Raw genomic sequence first — 23985 nt, 5'->3', positions numbered from 1 at the left:
CTCCACTCACCCACGGTCTGCTGCCAGACCCTTCTCTTCTCCTGTATGCTATTCTTCTGCAATCCAGAATGGCAGCACAGCTGAAAAGTTTGTTTGAGCTGCGCCCTCTACTGTACAGGAGTAAATATGCATTTCCTTCACCCTGAGGCTTATTCATTTCACTTTTGGTGTGAAAGGGCTTTAACATTTGCCAAAAATAGAACTTTTTTGTTGTTATTAAAAAACAAACAAGCCCAGCCCAGCCCAGGTGAGAAAAGTAAACAAAAGTAATGTAACGCATTACTTTCCATAAAAAATAACTAAGTAACGCAATTAGTTACTTTTTTAGGGAGGAACGCATTATTGTAATGCATTACTTTTAAAAGTAACTTTCCCCAACCCTGGTCATTATTCATTTAACAAAAACTAGGCCAAAAAGGAGAAGTGTGAAAAACTAAGTGCACCTGATGATTCAATAGCTTGTAGAACCACCTTTAACAACAATAACTTGAAGTAATCATTTTCTGTATGACTTTCTCCACTTTGGTCTCATCTTTCCAAAGGACATTGTTCCAGAAGACTTGACGTTTGTTCAGATGCAATTTTGCAAACCTAAGCCGTGCTGCTGTGATCTTTTTAGAGCGTTTCTCCCAGTCATTTTACATTTCACATGTTACTGAGGCCTGTAGAGTCTGAGGTGTAGCTCTTGTGTTTTTGCAGTTTCTCTGAGCATTGCACGGTCTGATCTTGGGGTGAATCTGCTGGGACGTCCATCTGGGAAGATTTGCAACTGTTTTGATTGTTTCCAATTGTAATAATCTCTCTCACTGTAAAAAAAAAAAAAGGTCTTTGAATTGTTTGAAATGGCTGTATAACCCTTCCTAGATTGATGAGCTGCAACAATTGTTTCTCTAAGATCATTGCTGATGTCTTTCCTCCTTGGCATTGTGTTAATACACACCTGAGGGCTCCAGAGCAGCAAACTGCCAAAACATCTGCTTTTATAGAGTTGGTCACGTTTGCTGATAAACAGTTAATCATTTTGTAACCCACCTGTAGGTAAATACACAACTCTAAGTTCATAAGAGTTTCAGACATTGCAACACAAATGAATGGACAGATTCACTGTAACAGTTTCAATGTAAATTTAGTAGGAAAATTATATTGTACAAAGTCACAATAGAATGTAGCCGGCGTACAAATAAAATGAATAAAACCCCTTTTTAAACTAATGTTGGTGTGTGTTTATCAGTGTATGTGTATTGTGCACGACAGTTCGGCAGTCTTTCAAAAGTGGCCTAAATAAAAAAAAAAATGTCCTCCAATGTCTGTAAGATTCTTTGTTGGTAACTGTCCTACCACATAATGTTTCTCAGGATTTGAAGTTCAAGTTCGCAGAGACTCCAGAAGATCCAGTTGGTTGGCTCGCCATCTAAGGTTTCACACTCCTCACTGATCAACGAACCAGAATCCCCTCGTTACTACACAGCAAAATCCACAGTGTTAAATTAACACCCCAAAGTGAACATATGAGTCCATCTTACCGGGTGTTAAAAGTAACACTGAAGCAGTGTTAAAAGTTAATGAGATAATTGATTGATGATTGAGTGGTAATTGACAATTACTGGTGAAACCTGATGTTAATAAGCAGAATCATTTGAAGGAAAGAGAGAAAAAAAGGTGTTAATTAATGTTTTATGGAATGTTTCATTTCAAGTCACCATGATAGAGGTCAGTGTTTGCTTTAGTTGGGCTCTTGACTCTGTACTTTTTATTATTACTTTTTCTTTGGCTGCTCCAACTTTGTATTTGAAAAGCACATTTGTTATGGCTAGAGAAAATGTGATTTGGTCACAATATGTTTTGATGATGATAGTATCATCATGTAATGGCCTGATTTCATTTAGTGTCAAGAGCCCAACTAAAGGAAATGCTTTTCACCATCATGGTGACTTCAAACTAAACTTTCATTAAAACATTAACATCTAAACATCTGTTAATTCTCAATAAGAACTTTTGTTGATGTATGACAGAAATAAATCAAACTGGTTAATAATAAGTGTAATAACGTTTAATGGCTGGAAGTCAGTTGTAGTTGTCGTGTCTCTCTCTTTTTCTCTTGTTGTTTCTTCAATGATTCTGCTTATTAACATCAGGTGTCACTACTGATTGTCAATCATCACTCAATCATCAATCAATTATCTCATTATATATTATACTTTTATAAAAGACCAAACCTGAATTTACAAAACAGATGACCATAAAACATTTGTCTAAACATTAACATCAATTAGGCCTAATGATAATCATTTATATGAAAATAACTTCCATTTGTTACATATATGAACACTGTATGTGAAAACATCAATGAAATACTGATGCATTTCATGATTTGATCTGATATAATAATCAAACAACATCATCCTAGCTGCAAACATTGTACTATAGATCCCACGGTACAAAATAATAGGGAAAAAAAAAAAAACTCAATGTGTATTATTTTCAATATACACTTGCAAAAAAACTAGAAAATTTATCTTGCGTCCTCATTTAGAACATTTGGCCTATTTGGCCTGCATAAATGCATACTTAAATCCCAATATTACAAATAGTGAACATTATAGAACTTCATATAGAACAAGATGATATGAAAAAGACAAACATTTCACTGAAATTAGAGTAGTCGTTATGATTTAATGATTATGATGCAATAGCACATGTTGCGCTGTAACATAGCACATGGTTTAGCCTCGTAGGCTAATCAGATCAAAATCGCTTAACATGACAAAATAATTGACAAAACTCACCAAGATACACAGGAAACCTGATTAATGAAACTGCGACCTCTCTATTATATATTCATAGAACTTTTTCCGATCAGCAGTAAGATGTGCTCTCACTCTCTCTACCTGGTGTGATCTGTTTTGTACATGGATCGGCACTGAGCCGATTCAACCACCGAACAATGCAGCAAGGCGGGACGAAGGCAATACAACATTTTGATTGGCTTAGAGAGAGAGAGAGAGAGAGAGAGAAATCAAAGTGTTTGTTTGTTTGTTTTTTTTCCTTAAACATATTTTGTAACTTGGTTACAATTTGATTAGCAATGCCTGACTGATACTTACACACAAGCCGTAAGAGTGTACTTAGTTTGTCACACACGGCTTCTCCATGTTACCCTAGTTTTTGTTAAATAAATAATGACGCAGTGTAATATGTCATGTGTTGTTGTTCATCTGAGGCTGTATTTACCTAATTTTATGACCTGCAAAGGATCAGATGATTTTTTATTATGTCCCGATACATAAAACCATAAAATTCAAAAGGGTGTACTTTCTTTTTCACATCACTGTACGTGCATGAAATAGCATTTAAAAGCCAAAATAACAATTCTGGATCAGAGAGAGAGAGAGATCTATGGATTGTCAAGAGGTGGTTTTAAAACCACTGCCATCATCTCACGGTAAATCCAGGAAGAATTAATAAACCACAGAGGTAAAAAACAAACAAACAACAACAACAAAAAAACAATATTTCTGCTTTATTTTAATGAAGCATCTCACTGAAAGTGTCTATGCCATTCCTCAATGTCTTACAAAATGAGTCAAGCAGAAAACACATGCTTTATTGTAAGTTCAAATTCTGCTTTGCTCTGTTTAAGTTACAGTGTGGCAAAACTTGTCATCGGCCAATCTTTAATAACCTGTATGAAAGGGGTTACTCGACTTAAACTGGCCCATCTTTCATTTCTGTCTCACCTTCACCTCTTCTCAAGTCTCTGATGTCAGTGATCAAGCTCAGCAGTTTTTGTGACACACCCCTCACAGACTCATGGGTATAAAAGCTGAAAGCAGAGTGACACACCTTCATTAACATACTGTAGTTTGTTACAGCTGACCAAACTGATAACAGATGAACAACAGAAAAAGAAGAAAGATGTCTGATGAAGAAACTTTCGACAACACTGTTAAAAAAATAAAAACATTGTTTCATCAAAGAGGTAAGAGAAGACAGGTCATGTGAGTTTTTACCTTTTGTGATTCTTTTCAGCAAATTGTTTGATTTTAATGTGATTTTAATTTCTTGAAAAGAAAAAAGAAAAGGTGCATGCAGTTCACTCATGCAGTTGTGGTTTTGTGATGTTATCCCTAAAATTATTTTTTTCAATAATTTCCTCTCACTTCTCATCATATTTTCATATTACTGTTGCTGGTAAGTTAAAGTCGGCATGAAATGGAAGTTGCAATTCTCTTCTATATTGTGATGATTGTGATGTAGGGACCTGGGGCCAAAGCTTTCCTTGGGGCCCCAGTTAAATAAAGTCAAATGCATAATCAAAAAACCACTGCTGTAAAGACTAAAGGCAATACTTGCCAACCTGCAAATATGCCAACATGCTCAAACAAGGAGCGCATAGTGAAAACTTGCATTAAATTTGTTGATCAAATAAAAACAAAGATAAATACGGAGTGCATGTCATAAATAATCCACATACATTAAACAATGTACTGTAAAATTTACAGTAACTTACTCATTGCCAGTAAATTAACAGGAGTACTGTAAATCATCAACTACAATTGTACTGTAAAAACACAGTACACTGCTGTAAAATGATCTGTTGCTACAGCCATTACTGTAAAATAAAGGTGAATTGATGCGTTTACAATGAATATGTGACTGAAATTACAGTTCTTTACTGTAATGCTTAATAATGCTAATAATTTTACAAATAAGAGAATAACAGCTCAACAAATTAAATCACACTCAACACTAAAAGGATTTATTCCTGCTCTTCTTCAGAATGAATTTCTTAATTAATCCATAAAATTAAGCTGAAATAGAATGTCATACACTGTTAAAAATTTAGTGTGAAATTCCAGTATATTCCAGGCTAATAATTGCATGACTTTCACAGTAATTTCACAGTAGGACTTCTCTTGTATATATCTGCACTCTCAAAAAATTACTGTAAACAAACAATATCATACTGTATTTCTACAGTGTACTATGAAGGTACCCAGCATGCAGTGCGGCATGAATAGATTATGAAGTTTCTTGATTCTTGTTTGTTTTATCTGTGCTGCTCAACTTATATTTGTTTCACTTTTATCCGTTTGTGTTGTTTGTTTATTTCATAATCTTCAGAATTTATCTTTTATTATTATTATTATTTGTTGAGTGTTACCATTGTTGTGTTTTGTATGTAGAGCATTGATGTCTGTGCATCATTAGGTAATGGAAATAAAAAAAAAAAAAGAAAAAAAATCTTGTGTTGCAAGATGATGTCACACCTTTCAAAGATAAACCTCAGCAGCTGCTTCACTATTGTGAAATATCTACAAACAATTATGAATTTGAAATAAGATACTGGTTAATCTTTATGCTGAATTCTTAAAATCAGCCCATTAGCTTATTTTATATTCCAGCTTGACATTGTTTTAACGAATGTTTTCATTTGTCACACTTCTGACTAGATCAGAAATTTGAAAATGAATATAATGAACACTACAAAACAACTACACAATATAATTTCTCACAGTGTCATGGTTAAACAACTTTATCATGTGAATTCACAGGAAAACAAGAACAGTAAATGACTGATGTCAGCATCATTCTGCTGTTGATGAACAGTAATTCATAAGAAAATGACTGATCAGCATGCATTAATTTCACTGTAAATTTCTGATGACAGTAATTTATTGTAAAATAATATTTTTTAATTCTTGGCTTTTTGTTTACAGTATATACATTTGACATCAATGTCAAACAGTCTTTGTTCATGCATTGATGTCCTCAGTCTAGGTTTTTTTGTTTTGTTTGTTTTTTACAAAAAGTCTTAGCATGTATTTTGCTTAGATTTTCTTTATTTATTTATTTATTTTTCCTTTTGCTGCTCTTTTCTCTTTTTAACACCACTGCCATATATTCTGACATTTACTCTTAATATGAATATTAGTATGTTCATTGACAAATCAGCAAAAGAGCTATGGTCATGAAAAGAGCCAGGCTTTGAAAGCTTGAAAGACCTGTGGAGTTTAAACTTTCAGAACGAGTGTGTGATGAGAGAGGTATTAACTTAACTTACTGAAACGAGATCAAAACAGTACAGGATCAAAGAAACAATGCAGTATAGAGAACCAAATTATATAGCAACACCATTAAGAACATAGAACTCAAACTGTGGGCTATAGAAACACACACTAAACAATGAGCAGGAGGAAATACATCACTCAAAGTAACAAAAGCAACATATGACAACAGGAACTAAATACAAAGAACCAAACTAAATAGTCACATAATATTGTGACAAAAATGGTGGTCTTGATTTTCTATTAATAGTTTCCCTGTATTGCATAAATATGAAATGCATTAATCTCAAATCTCAAAGTAATGCAACAATCTCAAAGGGGTTACAAATATCAAATCAAAATAAATAAATAAATAAATAAAATAAAAAAAGACTGAACACTCTCTGTTCCAGAAACAGTCACAGAGAGTGAAGCAGCAGGCCCATCAGTTCCCACTGCAGCTGCTGCTAGGAGTGTGTGTGAAGGTAAGGCCAGATAAAATGATTAAAGTAATAGCACTAATTCCATTGCCACTACCACTTATTCAGCACTATGCACATGTAACTGATGATAGCATAAAAATCAGACATGTCATTTATGGCTCAGGGTAATATCAATCCTGTGCTCATCATGCTTGTCGAGGTATCTACACCAGAGGAAGAAGAGGTAGTAGAGGCAGGAGGTGGAAGCAGAACTTGAAGAAGAAGGTGTAGACACTAAAGCAAATGATTTCGTGCAAGACAAAGAGAAAGAATTTGTGAAGACTGAGGCAGAGGGAGGAAAAAATGATGTTAGTGCTCAGTTTGTAACTGATGATCCAGCATTATGGCCAGAGATTGCTAATCAGCAGAGGGATTTAGTTATTCTCAAACTGACAAACACAAATTTTGAAGAAGCTCATTTAACCAAATTGCTCCAAAAGATTTTTTTTTTTTAAATGATCTCCAATATGCTTAAGCAATGCTGCTATACTTGGGATTTTGTGTTGTTTAGCTGAAATAAATTATTTCTTTCAATGAATGTGTAAAATGCTATTTAGATCCCACAGTGAGAAAAAAGAAGATCATTGGGGAGTTGCAAATCATTGAAGAGAAATACTCATTGAAGCTTCCAACTGATGTGAAGGTAAGATCAATTTAACAACAAGATATGCAAATTTGTCCAGATTTCCAACACACAGATAATATGAAGATGACCCTTATTGTGGCATTACTAAATGCTCATAGAAGTTTAATATATAAAAGTGATAATGTGGAGTGCACTGTGAATTTTGTAACCTGTAGGTTGTTAATGACTCTGTTCATGGTCACATTGAGCTGCACCCCCTGCTGGTGAAGATCATAGATACGCCTCAGTTTCAGAGACTCCGAGACATCAAACAGCTGGGAGCGGGATACTGGGTCTTTCCTGGGGCTTCACACAACCGCTTTGAACACTCCATTGGGTAATGCAAATATACAACAAATATATACAATACATACACATATCTAAAATATATATATATATATATATATATATATATATATATATATATATATATATATATATACATACATACAATACATACACATATATATTATTTATATATATATATATATATATATATATATATATATATATATTCAAGACTTGTCACAACCGACTTTTTGTCCAAAGAATCCTCAATTGTGTTGTATCACACTGCTCCCGATTGCGTCGGAGCCCCCATGTTTGATATTTATGACTCTTGATTAAGCTGCCTCTGATGTGATGTCTGCAATTTTAGTTCTGATGCACTACCAAAGACGCTAAACACCTCATTCTCTAGCAGTCGTCAGTGTGCAGTAGTTTAACTGCAAAACTCTCACTGTCTGGCCTCTGTTACACACACAATGAGAGTGGATGTCTGTTTATCACAGCTGACACACAACAAAATGCTTCACGTAAAATAAAGCGCAGATGAATGAAAGACAAGGAAGCACAAAAAATGAACATTCAGCACACAAGAGTAAATACAAAGTGTTTGTTGTTAGTCGCAAACATCACAGCAGCTCCAGACAATCAAAACCCAGTGTTACTCACATGTGAAGCGGAATCAAAGCAGTTTTCAGGCTTTTCCTCTTAGCTCTCTCCAGCACTGGAAAGCTTTTCTAATATAAACCGGGCCCTAAAGATTTTGCCCAGTCATAAACCTTCATTCCAGTGATAATATTTTGAGCTTTTTTGTATTGTGTCCCATTTCTTGTTCTGCAATTTTTTTCTTATTTTCAAATCTCCCTCTCGTTCGTTCTCTCTCCTCGACCGTCATACGCCCCCTGATGCTGATTGGTTACATGATTGTTGTTGGTGTTGGCCGACTAACTTCCAAACAGTGTTTTTGAAATTCTGCTGAGTCCCCTTTAAGTTGAGTAAATTTGTAAGGATTGGGTCAACGGAGTGAGGATCCATCTGCAGCTTTTATTAAAGTTATGTTCACAGACAAAATAACATCTGAATAATCTGGGTAGGCAGCAAACATACACAATCCAGGAACAGGCAAGGGTCAAGGCAGGCAGCAGAGAATCAGAAATGAGTAACAGTCCAAGGTCAAACACAAGAATCCAGGGGAAATGCTCAGAAATGTCACACGGGGCTAAACAAGACTTCACATGGAGGTAGTGATGTGACGTTTGACACTGAGGCTTCGAAGCTTGTATCAAAAAAACGACACATCTCACACTGAAACACTGTATCGGAGCTTGATTCGTTTTACCATAACCACGTGATCGATGATGTCCGAAGCTTCGTTTTTGCACACAACCACGTGACTGCTTCGTATTCTGATTCACATAACGTGAACCCTTGAGCAGATGTGAAGTGTCATTTGCTTTTCAGCAAAAGAATATGTCATAATACGAATAAATATTTACATGTGTTCAGTTTGTATTTATTTCCAGTTCATACTTCATTCTAAGACAATCATTTATTTTGATAATATGCCAAAGCTTAACTATTCCCCCCCTTTTCATAGCACAAACTGATTTTTTACATGAAACAGTCCAAAAATAACTGAGTCGTCTGGGACGCAAAGGCAGTTTTGTCCACCTTTTGACCACAAGATGTCGTTAGTGTGCACCATGTTGAAAAGCTTCGAGTAATGAACCTTTTTACGATACACTTAAGGGGAAAGCCTCGGTGCTTCGCAAAGCTTAATTTCGCCATCACTACATGGAGGTGTGGGTGCAAGTGTCTTTTATGTGTGAGTGAGTGATTGTATAATGGGTAGCAGGTGCAGGGTGATCAGTCCAGGGTATGAGGGTAGATGGGAAATGGAGTCCAAATGATGTGTGTAGTCCAGGATGGAGTGCCCTCTGGTGGCAATAATGGGCACTCTCACTGGTGATTGTGACAAAATTAATTTTTAGATTTAGATGGGTTTTTTTTGTTTTTTTTTTGTTTTTTTTTTACAGTATATTAACAAAGGCACTGGGAAGAGACGTAACACTACATAAATGCAACCAATAATGATTTTTTAAGCAATCTCTGGTATTTTCCATAATCATATGTGTATTTATTATGCCAATTGTTAGCATAAGTAGCCTATAGAATTGCATATAAAGAGCCTCATACGGTGATGCTGTCTGAAGGTGAGTTCTGAGCTGAAAATAGTTTCAAATGTCTTAAATGTTGAAGTTAGCTGGTAGCCTGATATAATAACATGGGAAATGAGCAGCAGTGTTGACCCTCTCCTGACTCAGGTAAACTCTGCCTCTGTTCATGACCACTCCTCAAGCATCAGTTGGCCCGCTTTGGACCAAAGTATTCTGTGGGCCAAAAACCCAATGAGGCCCAATCAAGCCCTGATATTGATAGTGGAAACATGACTGGCCCTGGCACGCACTAGCACACTCTCTTTTGGCTAGTGAAGAGTGAGAGAGGACCAGGCCTGGGAAATGTTATGTTGCTTTTTGTATTATGTATATGATTTTAGTTCATTTTATTGTTTATGTATATTTTATTATTAAAGTTAACGTTTAATATTTGGTGGTTCCCGCCTCCTCCTTCCCTGAACTTGAGATTTGTTACACTTAAATTCACATTATTTTAATTCATTCTAATGTAATAACCATGAGATCTGAGTTACTACTCATACAGGTCACTTTATTTGATGAATTAAATTTGTGGAGTAACGCAGCGCTGTCAGAATAATCATACTAATAATACATTTGAGTGTGTTGAAAGTTATAACAAGGTTTTGGGATATTTTAATCCAAAAATTTAACATATTATTATGTGACTATAATAACCCTGTTGTACATGTTTATATATTTATTTATCATCTTTAATCAATTAAATTGTTTATCTATCATGTGTTGATGTAATTAAACTGTGTTTCTGTTGTTGTTGTGTTAGTGTGGCACATTTAGCTGGATGTCTGGTCAAGAGTCTGCAAGAGAAACAGCCGGAGCTAAATATTAACAATCGAGATGTTCTTTGTGTTCAAATTGCTGGTCTGTGCCATGACTTAGGTGAGTGCCAAAAACATAATTAATCAAAAATATACATTATTAATATTTCAATATTATATCAATATATCAATATTTTCGGGTCCACAGAACTAGTTAGTATCGCATATAGTTGTTTGTGAAATGCACAGAGCTCTTAGTGGACATGGAGGGAATTTATTTTCTGAAATAGCTTTGCGTTCCTTAGCAGTGACATTAATGTTTCCTCACAATTCATCTGTTAGCTTCCATATATAAATGAGTGTGTTTACTTCATGTCTTGAGAACATCAACAGCTGCTGTGAAGGGTGAATTGGCAAGATAGCAAACGTTTTTAAAGTAAAGAGAAGAATGTAGCTATGGGAGAAATACTTAAAAAGTGAATTAAAAAAATGACTATGTCACATCTCTGGCGACACCTGTTGGCCAAACCAGTATAAAAACAATGAAAAAAGAAACTCATTCCTTCTGCACCAATTACAAATGTTTTAATGCAAGTTTAGTCTTTCAGATTTAATCATTAAAAATAATTAAATACCATTAAATATGAATAATCTGCATAATATATGTTCCTTTGTTAATGTGTATGTCTGGTCAGGCCATTTAGCGACGATTACGACTCTCTCTTTTTTTTTTTTTTTTTACTACTATACCCATGCGTTAACAAAATGTTAACATTATAAAACATTTGAACCATATATTAGACATTTAGTCATTGCTTTGCTTTCTGATCAGATGGGTTCTGATGTCAGTGTTTAATCATTCAGCAGGAAAAAATGTTCAACTATATCATTCCTCTGTATTGTTATTGTTATATAGTTGTGTTTCTGAAACTTTATGTACTAGCTTACCTCCCTTACATTTTCACTCTAGTTATTGGCTGCCGGTAAAAGCAACCATCCCCAGACTGAAGTTGTCAATATGTTAAAAGCCATTTAATTTGAAATAAAATGCAGACAGTGATGGATCTGCCACCACAGAAAGAAAATATATTTCCATATATTTATGATCAATGTATTAAATTGTTTAAATACATTGAAAAATATTTGGAAAAAAATGTTAATTTATTGAATAATACAAAAGGAATCTCCACTTTTCACATGAAAAATATGTGACAGTGTATGTTACACTTGTAATATGAAACACTAATTAGTTGAATTCAAAATACTCAAAATTCTGATGTGAACAGTTACCTCAGTTATTTTTGAGGTAAACCAAAAAAGTTTTTTTTTTTTTTTTTTTAGTGTGTGGAAACTGATTTCCTTAAATTTCTCAAGCATGTTTTATTCAAAGTTGTTAATACAAAGACATGAACTAGTTAACATTAGTTAACATTAATAAACTATATTAGTTGACATGAACTAATGATGAACTGCACTTGTACAGCATTTATTAATCTTTGTTAATGTTCATTTCAGCATTTACTAATACATTATTAAAATCAAGAGATGTATTTAACATTAGTTAATGTACTGTGAACATGAACAAACTGCTGCATTTTTATTAACTAACAATAACAAAGATCAACAAATACAGTAACAAATGTATTGCTCATGGTTCATGTTAGTTAATACAACAACAAATAAATAAAATAATAAATGACAAATTAAACCTTATTGTAAAGTGTTTCCAAACATTTAATATACTGATAATAAATATATGGAAATATATTTTATTTTATATTAAGGGTGTGGATGTGTCAACTGCTAGTGGTCCCACCGAATGATATTTATTTATACAGATATCAATTTTACTTTTTTTTTTGTTTTTCATTCTTAAGGTCATGGTCCATTCTCTCATTTGTTTGATCTGCTCTTCATTCCTGCAGTCAAGCCTGGTAAATATCAGAGTTTCTAACTTCTCTCGTCTTACTGTTTGTAGTTGGGTGTTTAAATCAGCAATTAATCTGTTGTACTGTTATTTTTTTATTCTTTATATAATTAAAACCCACATCGTGTTGAATTTTTAAAAGATTAGTTAACTTTCACACAGCAGTTCATAGAAAACAATATACTGCATATCTTAAAAAGGACAAAGAAACACCAAAAGGCACCATTAAATTTATAATCATAATTAATGTTATCATCATTGTAGTAGTCCATACCATGCACTATATTCCAAGTGTTCTGAAGTCATATGATAGCTTTGTGTAACGAATCAAATTTAAATGGTTATTTATTGCTTCCCTTCCAAAATGTTAAGCTTTGACACGTGAGAAATAATTGTGTTTCTGCATCATATCATCTCCATTTCTGAATTCTGGATATGAACATGGACTAATCATGATCTTCACACTGATTATTAGTGAATAAAGAGTAGTCTGCATTTGCTTTTTGGAACTGCTTTTGTATGGAAAGAGTCCTTCAAAATGTCTGCTTTTATTACAAGTTTGCCATTTTATTAAGGTGTTCAGATGCTTTACAGCATTTAAATGTATGCATCTAGTGGAGGTTCTTAACCTTTTCCTGCATATTTTGAATGTCTCCCCAATCAAACACACCTGATTCAACCCCTATAGAGACTTTAGAAATTTGAAATAAGTGCCTGACAAAGAAAGATTCAAAATGTGTATGTTGAGAACCACAGTGCTAAAGGACTAATTGTAAAAGCAAATTAATTAATTTTGGACAAACAGTTCCTTAAAAAGATGAACTCAGTGACTTTTCCACATTAAAAAGTTTTGCATATGAAGAACTTAATACTGCTTGAAGATATGTTTAAAATGATGAACATGCTCATTATATAAAGACATACCAAGAGCCTGATAAGATGTTTTATTTTACAAGGAACAGATCACGTAACATGCCAAACACTGATTTAGTGTAACACTTTTGTTCATGCTGCGAGGTGTCAGTCCAGAGCATCAAATTAAATTAACTGGTGCACCTTTAATGTGACATTATGTCATGCAGATGTCACTGTCTTGTGGTCTTTAGTTGGTAGTAACCTTTATTGAAAAACACAATGTGCATATCAAACATTTCATATAAATTCAATGTTGTTGTTTTGTTTTTCCTTTTGCTAGGTTCCAAATGGAAGGTGCGTCAAACTACATACACAAGACTTCAGGCTGAGGGCAAATGAGATGCTCTTTATTCTTTAATGAGGGTTTAAACAGACAGTTAATGCAGAAACTCATTAGCACTGCAGATCCATTCACAATCTGGTGATGTTACTGACTTAACCTCATGCTCCACCATCTTAACTCTAATAATGAAACTAAAGAAAAAAAAAACTTTGCACTGGTCCAGTGTACTGTGTGTTATTAACAGAGACACAAATTAAAATGTTCATGGGTTTACTTTGCCTTTACAGTTTGATTTTTGTAATTTGTGTCAGCATGCAAAAAACAACAACACTAAAGCTTCATTATTCTCTTAGTTAATTTTAAAAAAGCAAAAAGCAAAAGAAGACAGAAATCTATAAAGAAAATCTAATTTTATTTCAATACATTTATGTTTTTGAAAATGTTTGATTTGTACATTAATGATAGTGTGTGTGTGTGTGTGTGTGTGTTACTTTCAGCATGAAAAAGCCTCAGTTAAGATGTTTAAGCACTTGGTGAAAGAGAATGGACTGCAGCAGCTGATGGAAGCATATGGACTGAAATTGGAAACTGATCAAAATGAAAATGACCTTGTCTTTATTGGAGAATTAATTAAGGGTGTGGATAAAGACGAAAAAGACAGAGACGGAAACTTAAAGAAAGGGGTACAAACTTAACTGTGATTGCAGACAACTTTCAGTTTATATACATGTTTAATAGTTGGTAAAAGTGTTTTCATTCTTCCAGTGGTCAGCGAAGGGCAGGACTGAGGACAAAGCTTTCCTGTATGAGATTGTGTCAAATGAAAGGAACAAAATTGATGTGGACAAATGGGACTATTTTGCTCGGTAAATATGTATTTACAATTCTTTAACAATATTTTTGTGTGGCCCATGCTGTATGCAGTTTTGATGGACAGGAAAGAACAGCTGGATATCCATGGATGGGTTGACTCATCATTTATTATGATAATAAATAATAAAAAAAATAATTAAAAAAAAAATTCTTTTTTTTTTTTTTTTGTAACAACGTATTTGCCCCTGAGAAACTTTCTTCTGATTAGTGAGCATATGCTTCAAGGTCAACAAGTCGAGCCAATTTTATTTGTATAGCACTGCATACAATACACATTGCTTCAGCATAAAAATGGAAGAAAACCAAACAAGTTATATGATATCTTACAATTATTTTATCTAGTGAACTGATTTGCATTATTGAATTAACATGAGACCTGGTTGTCATATTTAGTATAATTCTACAAAAAAGGGGAAAAGTGTATCTTAAGCATAAACACTATCATTTGTATTATTATTGTAGATTGTTGTACAAGTTTTAAAGTGCTCCTATTATGCCTTTTTTAAGGTTCCTAATATTGTTTTGGGAGTCTCCTACAACAGGTTTACAATCATGCAAGGTCAAAAAACACTTTCGTTTTCTCATAATATACATTTAATTTCACCTGAGTAGTCAATCTTTTGTAAACGACTCGTTTGAAGTAGTTCAATGAATCAGTCTCTCTAAATCCCTCCCTTCCATGAGCCTACACTGCTCTGATTGGTCAGATGACCCAGTCCTTTGTGATTGGTCTACTGCGCACCGCACGCCCATTGCTATCCACCTTATTCCTCCGCCCCATGACGCTTTGTGCGAATTATGGGTGTAACTTCCGTTAAGCTGTAAACAGTCAGTGAAAGGCTCGCTCTATGTACGCAATAATACGTTTTATTTTTAAACTGGGTACAATGAGATGACATTATTCTACTCACCCTTCAACCAACGAACATTAAAAGGACATTTAAAAGTGTAAAAGCATCAACAAGGTACTTTCAACAGGCCATGAAAAAGCGCGATTCTTTCCACAGCAATAACGGACGGGTTAAATATAACTATAGTGATATATATCTGTATTAGCCTATGTAATATACGTTGCCTTAATAAAAAAAATGTTCATGAACTTCAGCATTGCGTGATATTATTTCAAAGTGATTTCCATCATTTTTACCGATAATAAATTGTATTTACCTGTGAAAACAAACCTGGAAAGAGACGTGAGGCTTTGAAGAGAAAAACGAGAGATTCTTCGTTCATTCCATTGAATTATTAATGGGATATATTGTAAATTATATCGGGAGAACAGACCACAAATGTGCAGTGGATGTAGTCATTTTTCATACTATTACAGCGGAATGCAAAGGGACAGAAGAAAATCATCACGAGGATAGAAAGCAGCGACTGAAAAGAGCTCGTGCCATAGATATTCTTGTTATAACATGTTACGTTAAAATACCAAGCGTTACATTATTCTCATGATGTCTGAATATAAAACATGAAAGAAAAATGGACAGCTCATTCAGTCAAACTGACGGATAAGCTTTATTTGTAGGCAAACCTTATGATCTGAAACGAATCGTTTCAGTATTTTTTAATTGGAAGTTCCCCAAACCGTAAGAGCAACCCATAATTCGAAACGCAGTAGGCTAGTCAAGAATAAGGTGGATAACTGAATGACAGCTATCAATTCACAAGACATTGTATACAATGTATGGACAGAAAAGATAGCATCGATTTTACCGTATCAATTCGAGCCGAGTCCGATGATGAAACTTCTGAAGTAGTCGATCAACCAGAAACTGATTTGCAATCACGACTGAAGCAGGACGTTTCTCTATGGTAAGTGTCACCTTAGTTATTTATAAGACGTGATAGCAGCGTTACTGTTATACTTTATGTAGGCGCACCTGTGGGAACTGTATCAGAATGCCAAGCGAAGCTGAAAACCTCTAACATAGGAAAAACAATTAGGCCAGATGTGTACAGACTTTTTCGTGATAACAATTAACAAAGAAAAATGGCTATATCATTGTTTGACATTACAATGGGTTTTTACTGTTTACAGAGAGAATACTTGAGCTAGTTAGCGCGGACTAGCATCTTAACATCCTATTACAATACAGATAGAGCTCCACCTTACTGTAATAATAAAAACGCAGAGGGAAAAAAGTTTGTTTTGTATGTTGTAAACTCACGTTAGCCGAGCACAAACATGAATAGCTGATAATGTATTACACTTTGTAAACAAAAGTCGTGCTCCATCCTTGATCATTACTCCAAGTAATAAGACAGACAAGCTGCATTAATCCACTCATTTTTAGACAATATTGGACCCACATCTGAATAGCAGCACTACAGAAATGTGAGTTAGCCAGTTAGCAGACAAGGGTGTACATTAAACAACATAACATACAAAACTATGTTTTTTTAACAATCTCTAGAAAATATAACCATCAATTATTAATCATACTTACAGGTTGAGATTCAGAGGAGCAAGCTGCTCTAAATAAACTGGGCATTGATCCATATTTTCAGACCAAGCGTTTTGTGAATCCTGCGTTAAACTCCCCGAGGATTGAGAAGCAGTCGTCAGTAAGAAGACGGGAACACAACAAAATATTGTACTGCTGTGGTATTGTAAAAAAAAAACAAAGATTTTTCTCTGGTGTCTGCGTGCGCGATAAGTGGGCGGGCAATATGCTAATATGTGATGTCACAACGAAACGGCTTGGGATTCGTTTTACAAACGACTCGTTTAATAGACTCAGAGTCGCCTCTTACTTTTGAGAGACAATAACTTTATTTACGGTGCACTTTCAGATTTAAAACTTTGCAGGATGTTTTCATTCACTTAGAGCTATGTTATACACTACATGAAAGATAAATTTCAAAAAAATCCATAATGGGGCACTTTAAACAACTACAAGCATGTGGGGAAGATCATATAGTTCAAAGAAATTATAATTCTTTAAATCTGAATCATTGTACTTGAATCATCATTGAGTTTTATTTCACAGAGACTGTCATCATCTTGGCATTTCAAAGAGCTTTGACCATCAGCGGCTGCTGAAGTTCGCTCGAGTGTGTGAAGTGGAGATAAAGGATGAGGCTCAAAAACCGAGGCAATCCATCTGCTACAGGGACAAGGTACATTTAATACGTGTATTCTCAATCTTTACATATCACTTTGCAAAAAAAAAAAAAAAAAAACATTTACCACTGAATTTTGGACTCTTTAAATGCTTGTTAAATAAGTTATGTTATATTGTAGTATAGTATATTATAATTTTAATGAATCAGTCTATGACTCTATGTAACGTTTATAGCTTTGTATCCCCGAATAGATGACACACAAGAATCTGAGAAACAATAAAGTGTATTTTATGGACAAAGAAATACACTGCAGACATAAACCATAAACCGCAGCAGTATCAGCCATTTTCTGCTGAACTACACACACAACCCGCAGCAATTCCATGCATCAAAACAACAAAGAATATACATGAAAATCACATACCTGAGAAACAATAAAGTGTATTTTATGGACAAAGAAATACACTGCAGACATAAACCATAAACTGAAACAAGAAAAACATAAAATGAACAAACTCTGTATGAAAAGAAACACGCATACCCGCAGCAGTATCAGCCATTTTCTGCTGAACTACGGTAAGCGCAAAAGGACAAAATAATTACTCTCTGCAATGTATTAGCCACTAGGGGGCACCAAAACACCATTTGATTTAACTTTCCTTCTAATTTCATGTAATTAAACAAAATGAATATTGTTATAATTAACATTCTTTTTAACTCCGTTACATTCACCCCCGCAGAATTACATGAAACTTAGGCATCACCAAAGGTACAAAAATAAAGTCACATAATGAAAATTTCACATCAAAGAAGAACCTCCCATAAAAGGACGGTCAATATGAAAATTATCCCATAAGGATGAATTGATAAGAGAGTAGCGCCACGCTCCCGTATCAACAAACGACAGCAGAATGTCCACATACATTCTACAATATTCTTCAACAATCTCGTATTCTCAGAATACACCAATAAAAGAGAATAAAACAAAAATATATAATTGAGTAAATAAAGAGGCCCCCTTAATGGTCAACTAAGGCACCCTACATCCTCAGGTATATCATTTGAACATGAACCAAGAACTTTAAACCAGTCCAGACAAACTAGGAAAGAAAGAAGAAAAGGCTTTCTCAAATGTTCCATAAAAGTAGATTAACTTTCCTAATTAACAAAGGCTCGAAACATAGACTTACAAACAGCCTCAACATTACGCTTTGCATCTTGAATTACAGCCTGGCCTGACATTGTTTGAATTAATCTGTCAACTGGCTTGATGACACGGCCAAAGCGTGATCTGATCTGTCTGGTGGAACTAGGGTTAACTGGCGTATGTGTGGTCAGAATCACACCGGAAGACTGTGAGTGTGCTCGAGCAGGCTTGCAGACTCTATGTTTCCTGAATTTGAATGGCTTTTATCTTCAGTGACATTGACATCAGTTGTTACTTCATCTGACTTCACAGATGTACTTTCAAAAGACGTCGCTGGAGCAGCTTGTGGTGTTGGATTAACTAGAACATCACCTGAGACTACAGTTGAAGTAGGTTCTTGACTCACATCAGGTAGGTGAGTAACCCAACTCAATGTTCTGTCAGTATCGTCATCCACATGACTGGTCAGAGGAACTGACTCACAGGCAATGTCATCATCCATGTGTGTTGGTGAGGCTTCACTTAACACTGAGCAGTCTTTCTGGCTTGATGAACTTGAAGGCATGTTACTATGGGGTTCACTCACAAGGGAAACCGTACAATCCACAGATATTTCTTCAGGCACAGGCAGGAAGTTGACCAGCAACAGGAGATTGCGATGAACCACCTTCTCTTGACCTGTGGCAGGGTTTCGAATTCTGTAAGTGTGAGTTTGAGGCTTGTGGTCCACTACTGTGTAGACAGTGGACTCCCACCGGTCAGCAGTTTTTCTTTTTCCCCTCTCGGCCTTATTCGCCAACAACACTTGGTCTCCCACGTCGATGGTGAGCCCCTTCACTCGGCGGTTATACAGAGCTGCATGTCTCTTCTGTGCTTTGGTGGCATGCTGTTGTGCAATCACCATGGCCTCTTTTAGATCTTTAACAAGTGTGTCAACAAACTTGTCGTAGCTGATCACATTCTGATCATTCAAGACTGAACGGAAGAGAATGTCAACTGGAAGGCGTGGTACCCTACCAAACATCAAATAGAAGGGTGCATAGCCTGTAGACTCGTGTGTCGTGCAATTGTACAGGAACGTCAACGTCTGCAAACGTCTCGGCCAATCCCTCTTGACATCCGGAGACAGGGCACGGATCATGTTGCCCAGTGTCCTGTTAAAACGTTCCACACTACCGTTGCCCATCGGGTGGTAAGGGGTGGTATGTGATTTCTTCACCCCTGAAAATCTGAGAAGTTCACCAATGAGCCGACTCTCAAAACTTGCACCTTGGTCGCTGTGGATACGTTCCGGTAGGCCATAGATAAAAAAATATTTGTCCCACAGGACCCTGGCAACTTGCTTGGCGGATTGGTCTCGGCAAACAAAAGCCTGAGCTAGCCTTGTAAAATGGTCAGTCACAACCAAGACATCGATGGACTTATTCTTAGCGTCTTCTGCTGACCAAAAATCAATACAGACCAGCTCTAGTGGTCTTGTAGATTGTATATTCTCCAGAGGAGCTCTGCCGGAAGGGTCAGGACTTTTGCTAATGATGCAACGTTGACAGTGGCGCACATAATCACGTACTTTGTGCTCCATGCTTAGCCAGAAGAAACGCTGCTTCGCCAAACTAACAGTCCTGAATTGACCTTGATGGCCACTGTCATCATGAACACTTCTCAGAATTACATCCACCAACGAGTCTGGGGCAACATACTGGAAGCGTTTCGTCCTTAATGACTGGTTATGAGACACCCTGTAGAGAACACCATTCCTCACAATCAATTTCTCCCAATGTTTGAGGTAACGAAGCACTGCAGCTGCCTCTCCTGCTCTTTCCCACCTTGTGGGTCTCTGGTGACTCTTAACGTAAGACATGACTCTCGATAACACTCTGTCATTCATCTGCTTGTCACGCAGGTCCTCCACAGAAAATGCTGGCAATGTGTCCTGGCCCGCAGGAACCAACTGAGGCAGGTGATCCACGACTGCCATAGCCCGTGTATCAGCACCAAATTCCCACTCCATATGAGAAGTCAAGACAGCAGTGACATCCGAACTTGCAACAGTAAGATGATCCATGACAAAATCATTATTGACTGTGCATGACTGTCGTTGTTGGATAACACTTTCTTCCTGATTTTTACCACTGGACCATCTGAAAGCATCCTGCACCGAGTTAGTAGATATCCCTCTCATGTCGGTCAACATGGAATCGTAAGGCACTTGAAGCAGTCTTTGTGTAACCCCACTCTTGACAAAAGGAACTCTGCTGAGGGAGTCAGCAATGACATTCTGAGGGCCAGGTACATACTTTATATCAAAGTTGAGGCTGGCCAATTTGGCCACCCAGCGCTGTTCACAGCAGTCCAGCTTAGGCTTTGTGAGTATGTGAGCAAGCGGATTGTTGTCAGTTAAAACAGTGAAATTGTGTCCCTTTAGCCAGTGGCCAAACTTTTCACAAATGGACCATTTCAGGGCCAAAAATTCCAAGTGGTGCGCTGGATAGTTCCGCTGTGAACGTGAAAGGGATTTGCTGGCGAAAGCAACTGGTCTCGCTCTAGTCTCCCTTTCCTGGACTTGTGACAACACAGCTCCAATACCATCCAGGGAAGCATCAGTCGCCAATATGAAGTGACGTGAGAAATCCGGGTGAGCTAGAACAACACTCCCGACCAGAGACATTTTCAGCTGCTCGACTGCATCATGCTGCGCTTGAGACCAATCCTCAGGTCTTAACTTCCTGTTCTGGCACAACACATTTTGAGTCTTATTTTTCCGTCCCCTGACTTTCTGACCTTGAAGAAGTTCGAAGAGAGGTTTTGCTTTAACAGAATAATTCGGAATGAAATGTTGATAATAGTTCATCATCCCCAAAAATGATCTGATTCTCTTCTGAGATGGTGTCTTCCCATCCGCTTCCATGAGGTCAGAACTATTCAACCTGGAAATACACTCCACCTTATCAGGGTCCGTAGACACTCCGTCCTTGTTTATGACATGCCCCAGAAACTTTACTGATGCTTTCAAGAGGTGACATTTTTTTGGAGCAAGTTTCAGACCATGGGCCCGTAGCCTTCCAAACACCATCTCCAAACAATCAAGTGCAACTTGCTCATTCGGGCCAAAGACGATCAGATCATCTATATAACACAGAATGCTGAGAAAGTTTTGATCGCCGAAAATACTGTTCATCATCCGCATAAAGCTACCGGGACTATTGCAAAGGCCTTGAGGTAGCCTATTGTACTCAAACAGGCCCATTGGAGTGGTAAAGGCAGTGAATTTACGATCGTCCTCATGCAGTGGCATGTTGTAAAAACCTGACGTGAGGTCCATCGTACTGAACAGAGCATTACCACCAAGCGCTGCCAGGCAATCTGCCTGATGTGGAAGAGGGTGGGCATCTTTTAAAGTTCTTCTGTTTAACCAACGGAAGTCAGTACAAACCCGAAGATCCCCATTCTTCTTCCACACTAAAACAAGTGGAGATGCATACTTACTTGTAGAACGACGAATTATCTCTTTTTCCTCCATTTCTGTCAGGACCTGGCGCAGCTTGTGGTACTGGCTGGGGGCTACGCGCCTGAAAGGAAGTCGGAATGGCCTGGGGTCCGAAAGGTGGATCCTATGTACAAAGCCCTTAGCTTCTCCACAGTCAAGGTGATTTCTTGAAAAGATGTCTTCATATGTCAAGATCAAACTGACTAATTGCTGCTTGTACTGATCAGAAACATCACATGACTTTACATCGAGGTCAGACAGTCCCATCGATTTCAACCTTTCACTTGCAGATATTGACTGGGCCCCACAGTCAAACAGACCCATTGGACAGCTTACAAGGGGGGGGTTCGACTGCATCCACACTATCAACGTCCTCAAATGCAATACAAGGATATATATCAGCCAGTTTTGCATTACGTCTTAACAGTATAGGTCTCCCTGACGTGTTAATCACCTTCAAAGGGACCCTCTCATCTCAATATTTAGTTCGTCAACACTTTTCTCATTCAGATAGTATCCATCCTCAAACTCAGTAACAACGTGGGAGTTGCAAGAATGACCCGTACTGCCTCCCTCCAAATACGGGTCCACTAGTTTCCCTCCATATTGTCCCGGACAGAGGAAAGTTTTGGACAATCACGTTTTGCATGTCCAGGTAAGAAGCATTCGAAACACAGCTTGTCAGTTATGCAGTGCGTCACAGTGCTGTGCTTGTTATCATGACACACACGACATGTATTTCTGGCATAGCGCCTCTGCAACCTCGAGCTGACTCTGTGAGTGGGAACATCACATGACTGAACTCTATCCATCAGCTGCTCTAACATCTCCATCATACGTGAGAGCACTTGACTTTCAGGCTGCTGTGTATTCTGTGTCATGGTTTGGACTGCAGGCATGTTCAGAGCAGGACATGACCGACATTGAACAGTACTGGGCTCTGCTTAGAGTTCTGGCTGCTTACATGTACTTGGCACTAATGGAAAACTTGATGCATCCTGAACAGCAGACTGCGGAAAGCTGACGAGGTGATCATGTTCAGTACATTTTTTATTAAGCACTGCTGAAGTGTGGCTCTTCACATGCACACCAGCACGACCCATGTATTCTCTTTGATAGTCATCAATTCTGCTCTGTATGTCTTTAGCTCTCCATTCATGGATAGGTTTACATCTGAATACAGCAGCCAAACCTTGGTCTGGACAATGCTTGATGAACATCCTTGTCACCTCTTCACTCATATCAGCCAGCTGCTTTCCTTGTCTATGGAGGCCATCATTTGCCAGATCAGCAGCCTTGTTGATCCGAATCCAATAGTCTACTGGATTCTCTCCAGCTCTGGGAAGAGTAGCATAGAAATCGGCAAGAGGTAAGCATGATGAGGTCTCACTGAAATACTGTAGCAGAATATTATAAATCAGCTCAGGATTCTGCTTTACATCAAGCGTATAATCACTACGCAGACTGATTTTAACGACATCTTTTGCTTTTCCAGCAAGTCTGCTCATAATTTCCTCAGCTTGTTCTGAGATGGGACATTTCTGCTTTCTTATACAAGCTTTGGTTCTATCAACCCACTCTTTAATACAGTACTAGTCAGATCTGTCACCACGGAACATGTCGTGTTCTGACCCCACATGTACTGACACGTGTGGCACCATCATTGGCATAGACTGTTCTGGTCTCATCTGTGATCGAGTTTGGTGGTCTAACGAATCACTCTGGTGGTTATTACTTGCATTTACTAAGCCTGCTGAGAGCAGCCTGGAGACGATTGATTCTCCAATCTGTGCACCTAACTGGCCCACCATATCTGTGAGATGGCTAAGAGCATCCCTCTCAGCATTTGGTGTCGAAGTACAAGGGAATTC

The 23985-nt window shown here is 37.0% G+C and overlaps 1 protein-coding gene and 1 long non-coding RNA gene across 3 annotated transcripts; one reads left to right on the top strand and one right to left on the bottom strand.

Moving 5' to 3' along the window:
* Positions 1-796: 796 nt before the first annotated feature.
* Positions 797-2935, bottom strand: LOC127508752 (uncharacterized). The gene is made up of 3 exons (XR_007928911.1): positions 2787-2935; positions 941-1431; positions 797-806 (listed from the first exon to the last, which is right to left on the bottom strand). It is a non-coding gene; the product is annotated as an uncharacterized LOC127508752 (long non-coding RNA).
* Positions 2936-3858: 923 nt separating this feature from the next.
* On the top strand, positions 3859-13720 carry LOC127508649 (deoxynucleoside triphosphate triphosphohydrolase SAMHD1-like). Of its 2 annotated transcripts, XM_051886788.1 has the most exons (7): positions 3859-3979; positions 6461-6532; positions 7087-7172; positions 7331-7491; positions 10419-10534; positions 12291-12347; positions 13536-13720. In XM_051886788.1, exons 1-7 carry the CDS (start codon positions 3892-3894, stop codon positions 13592-13594), a joined length of 639 nt encoding a protein of 212 aa, XP_051742748.1. In that variant the 5' UTR covers positions 3859-3891; the 3' UTR covers positions 13595-13720. The 2 variants fall into 2 exon arrangements, with proteins under 2 accessions (XP_051742748.1, XP_051742756.1); XM_051886796.1 differs by lacking the exon at positions 6461-6532 and having other exon boundaries at positions 3865-3979.
* The last annotated feature ends 10265 nt before the right edge of the window (positions 13721-23985 follow it).

The sequence above is a fragment of the Ctenopharyngodon idella genome, chromosome 1 (genome assembly GCF_019924925.1).
Source record: "Ctenopharyngodon idella isolate HZGC_01 chromosome 1, HZGC01, whole genome shotgun sequence".
Classification (NCBI taxonomy): Eukaryota; Metazoa; Chordata; class Actinopteri; order Cypriniformes; family Xenocyprididae; genus Ctenopharyngodon; species Ctenopharyngodon idella.
This window is presented reverse-complemented; position numbering and strand designations above follow the sequence as displayed.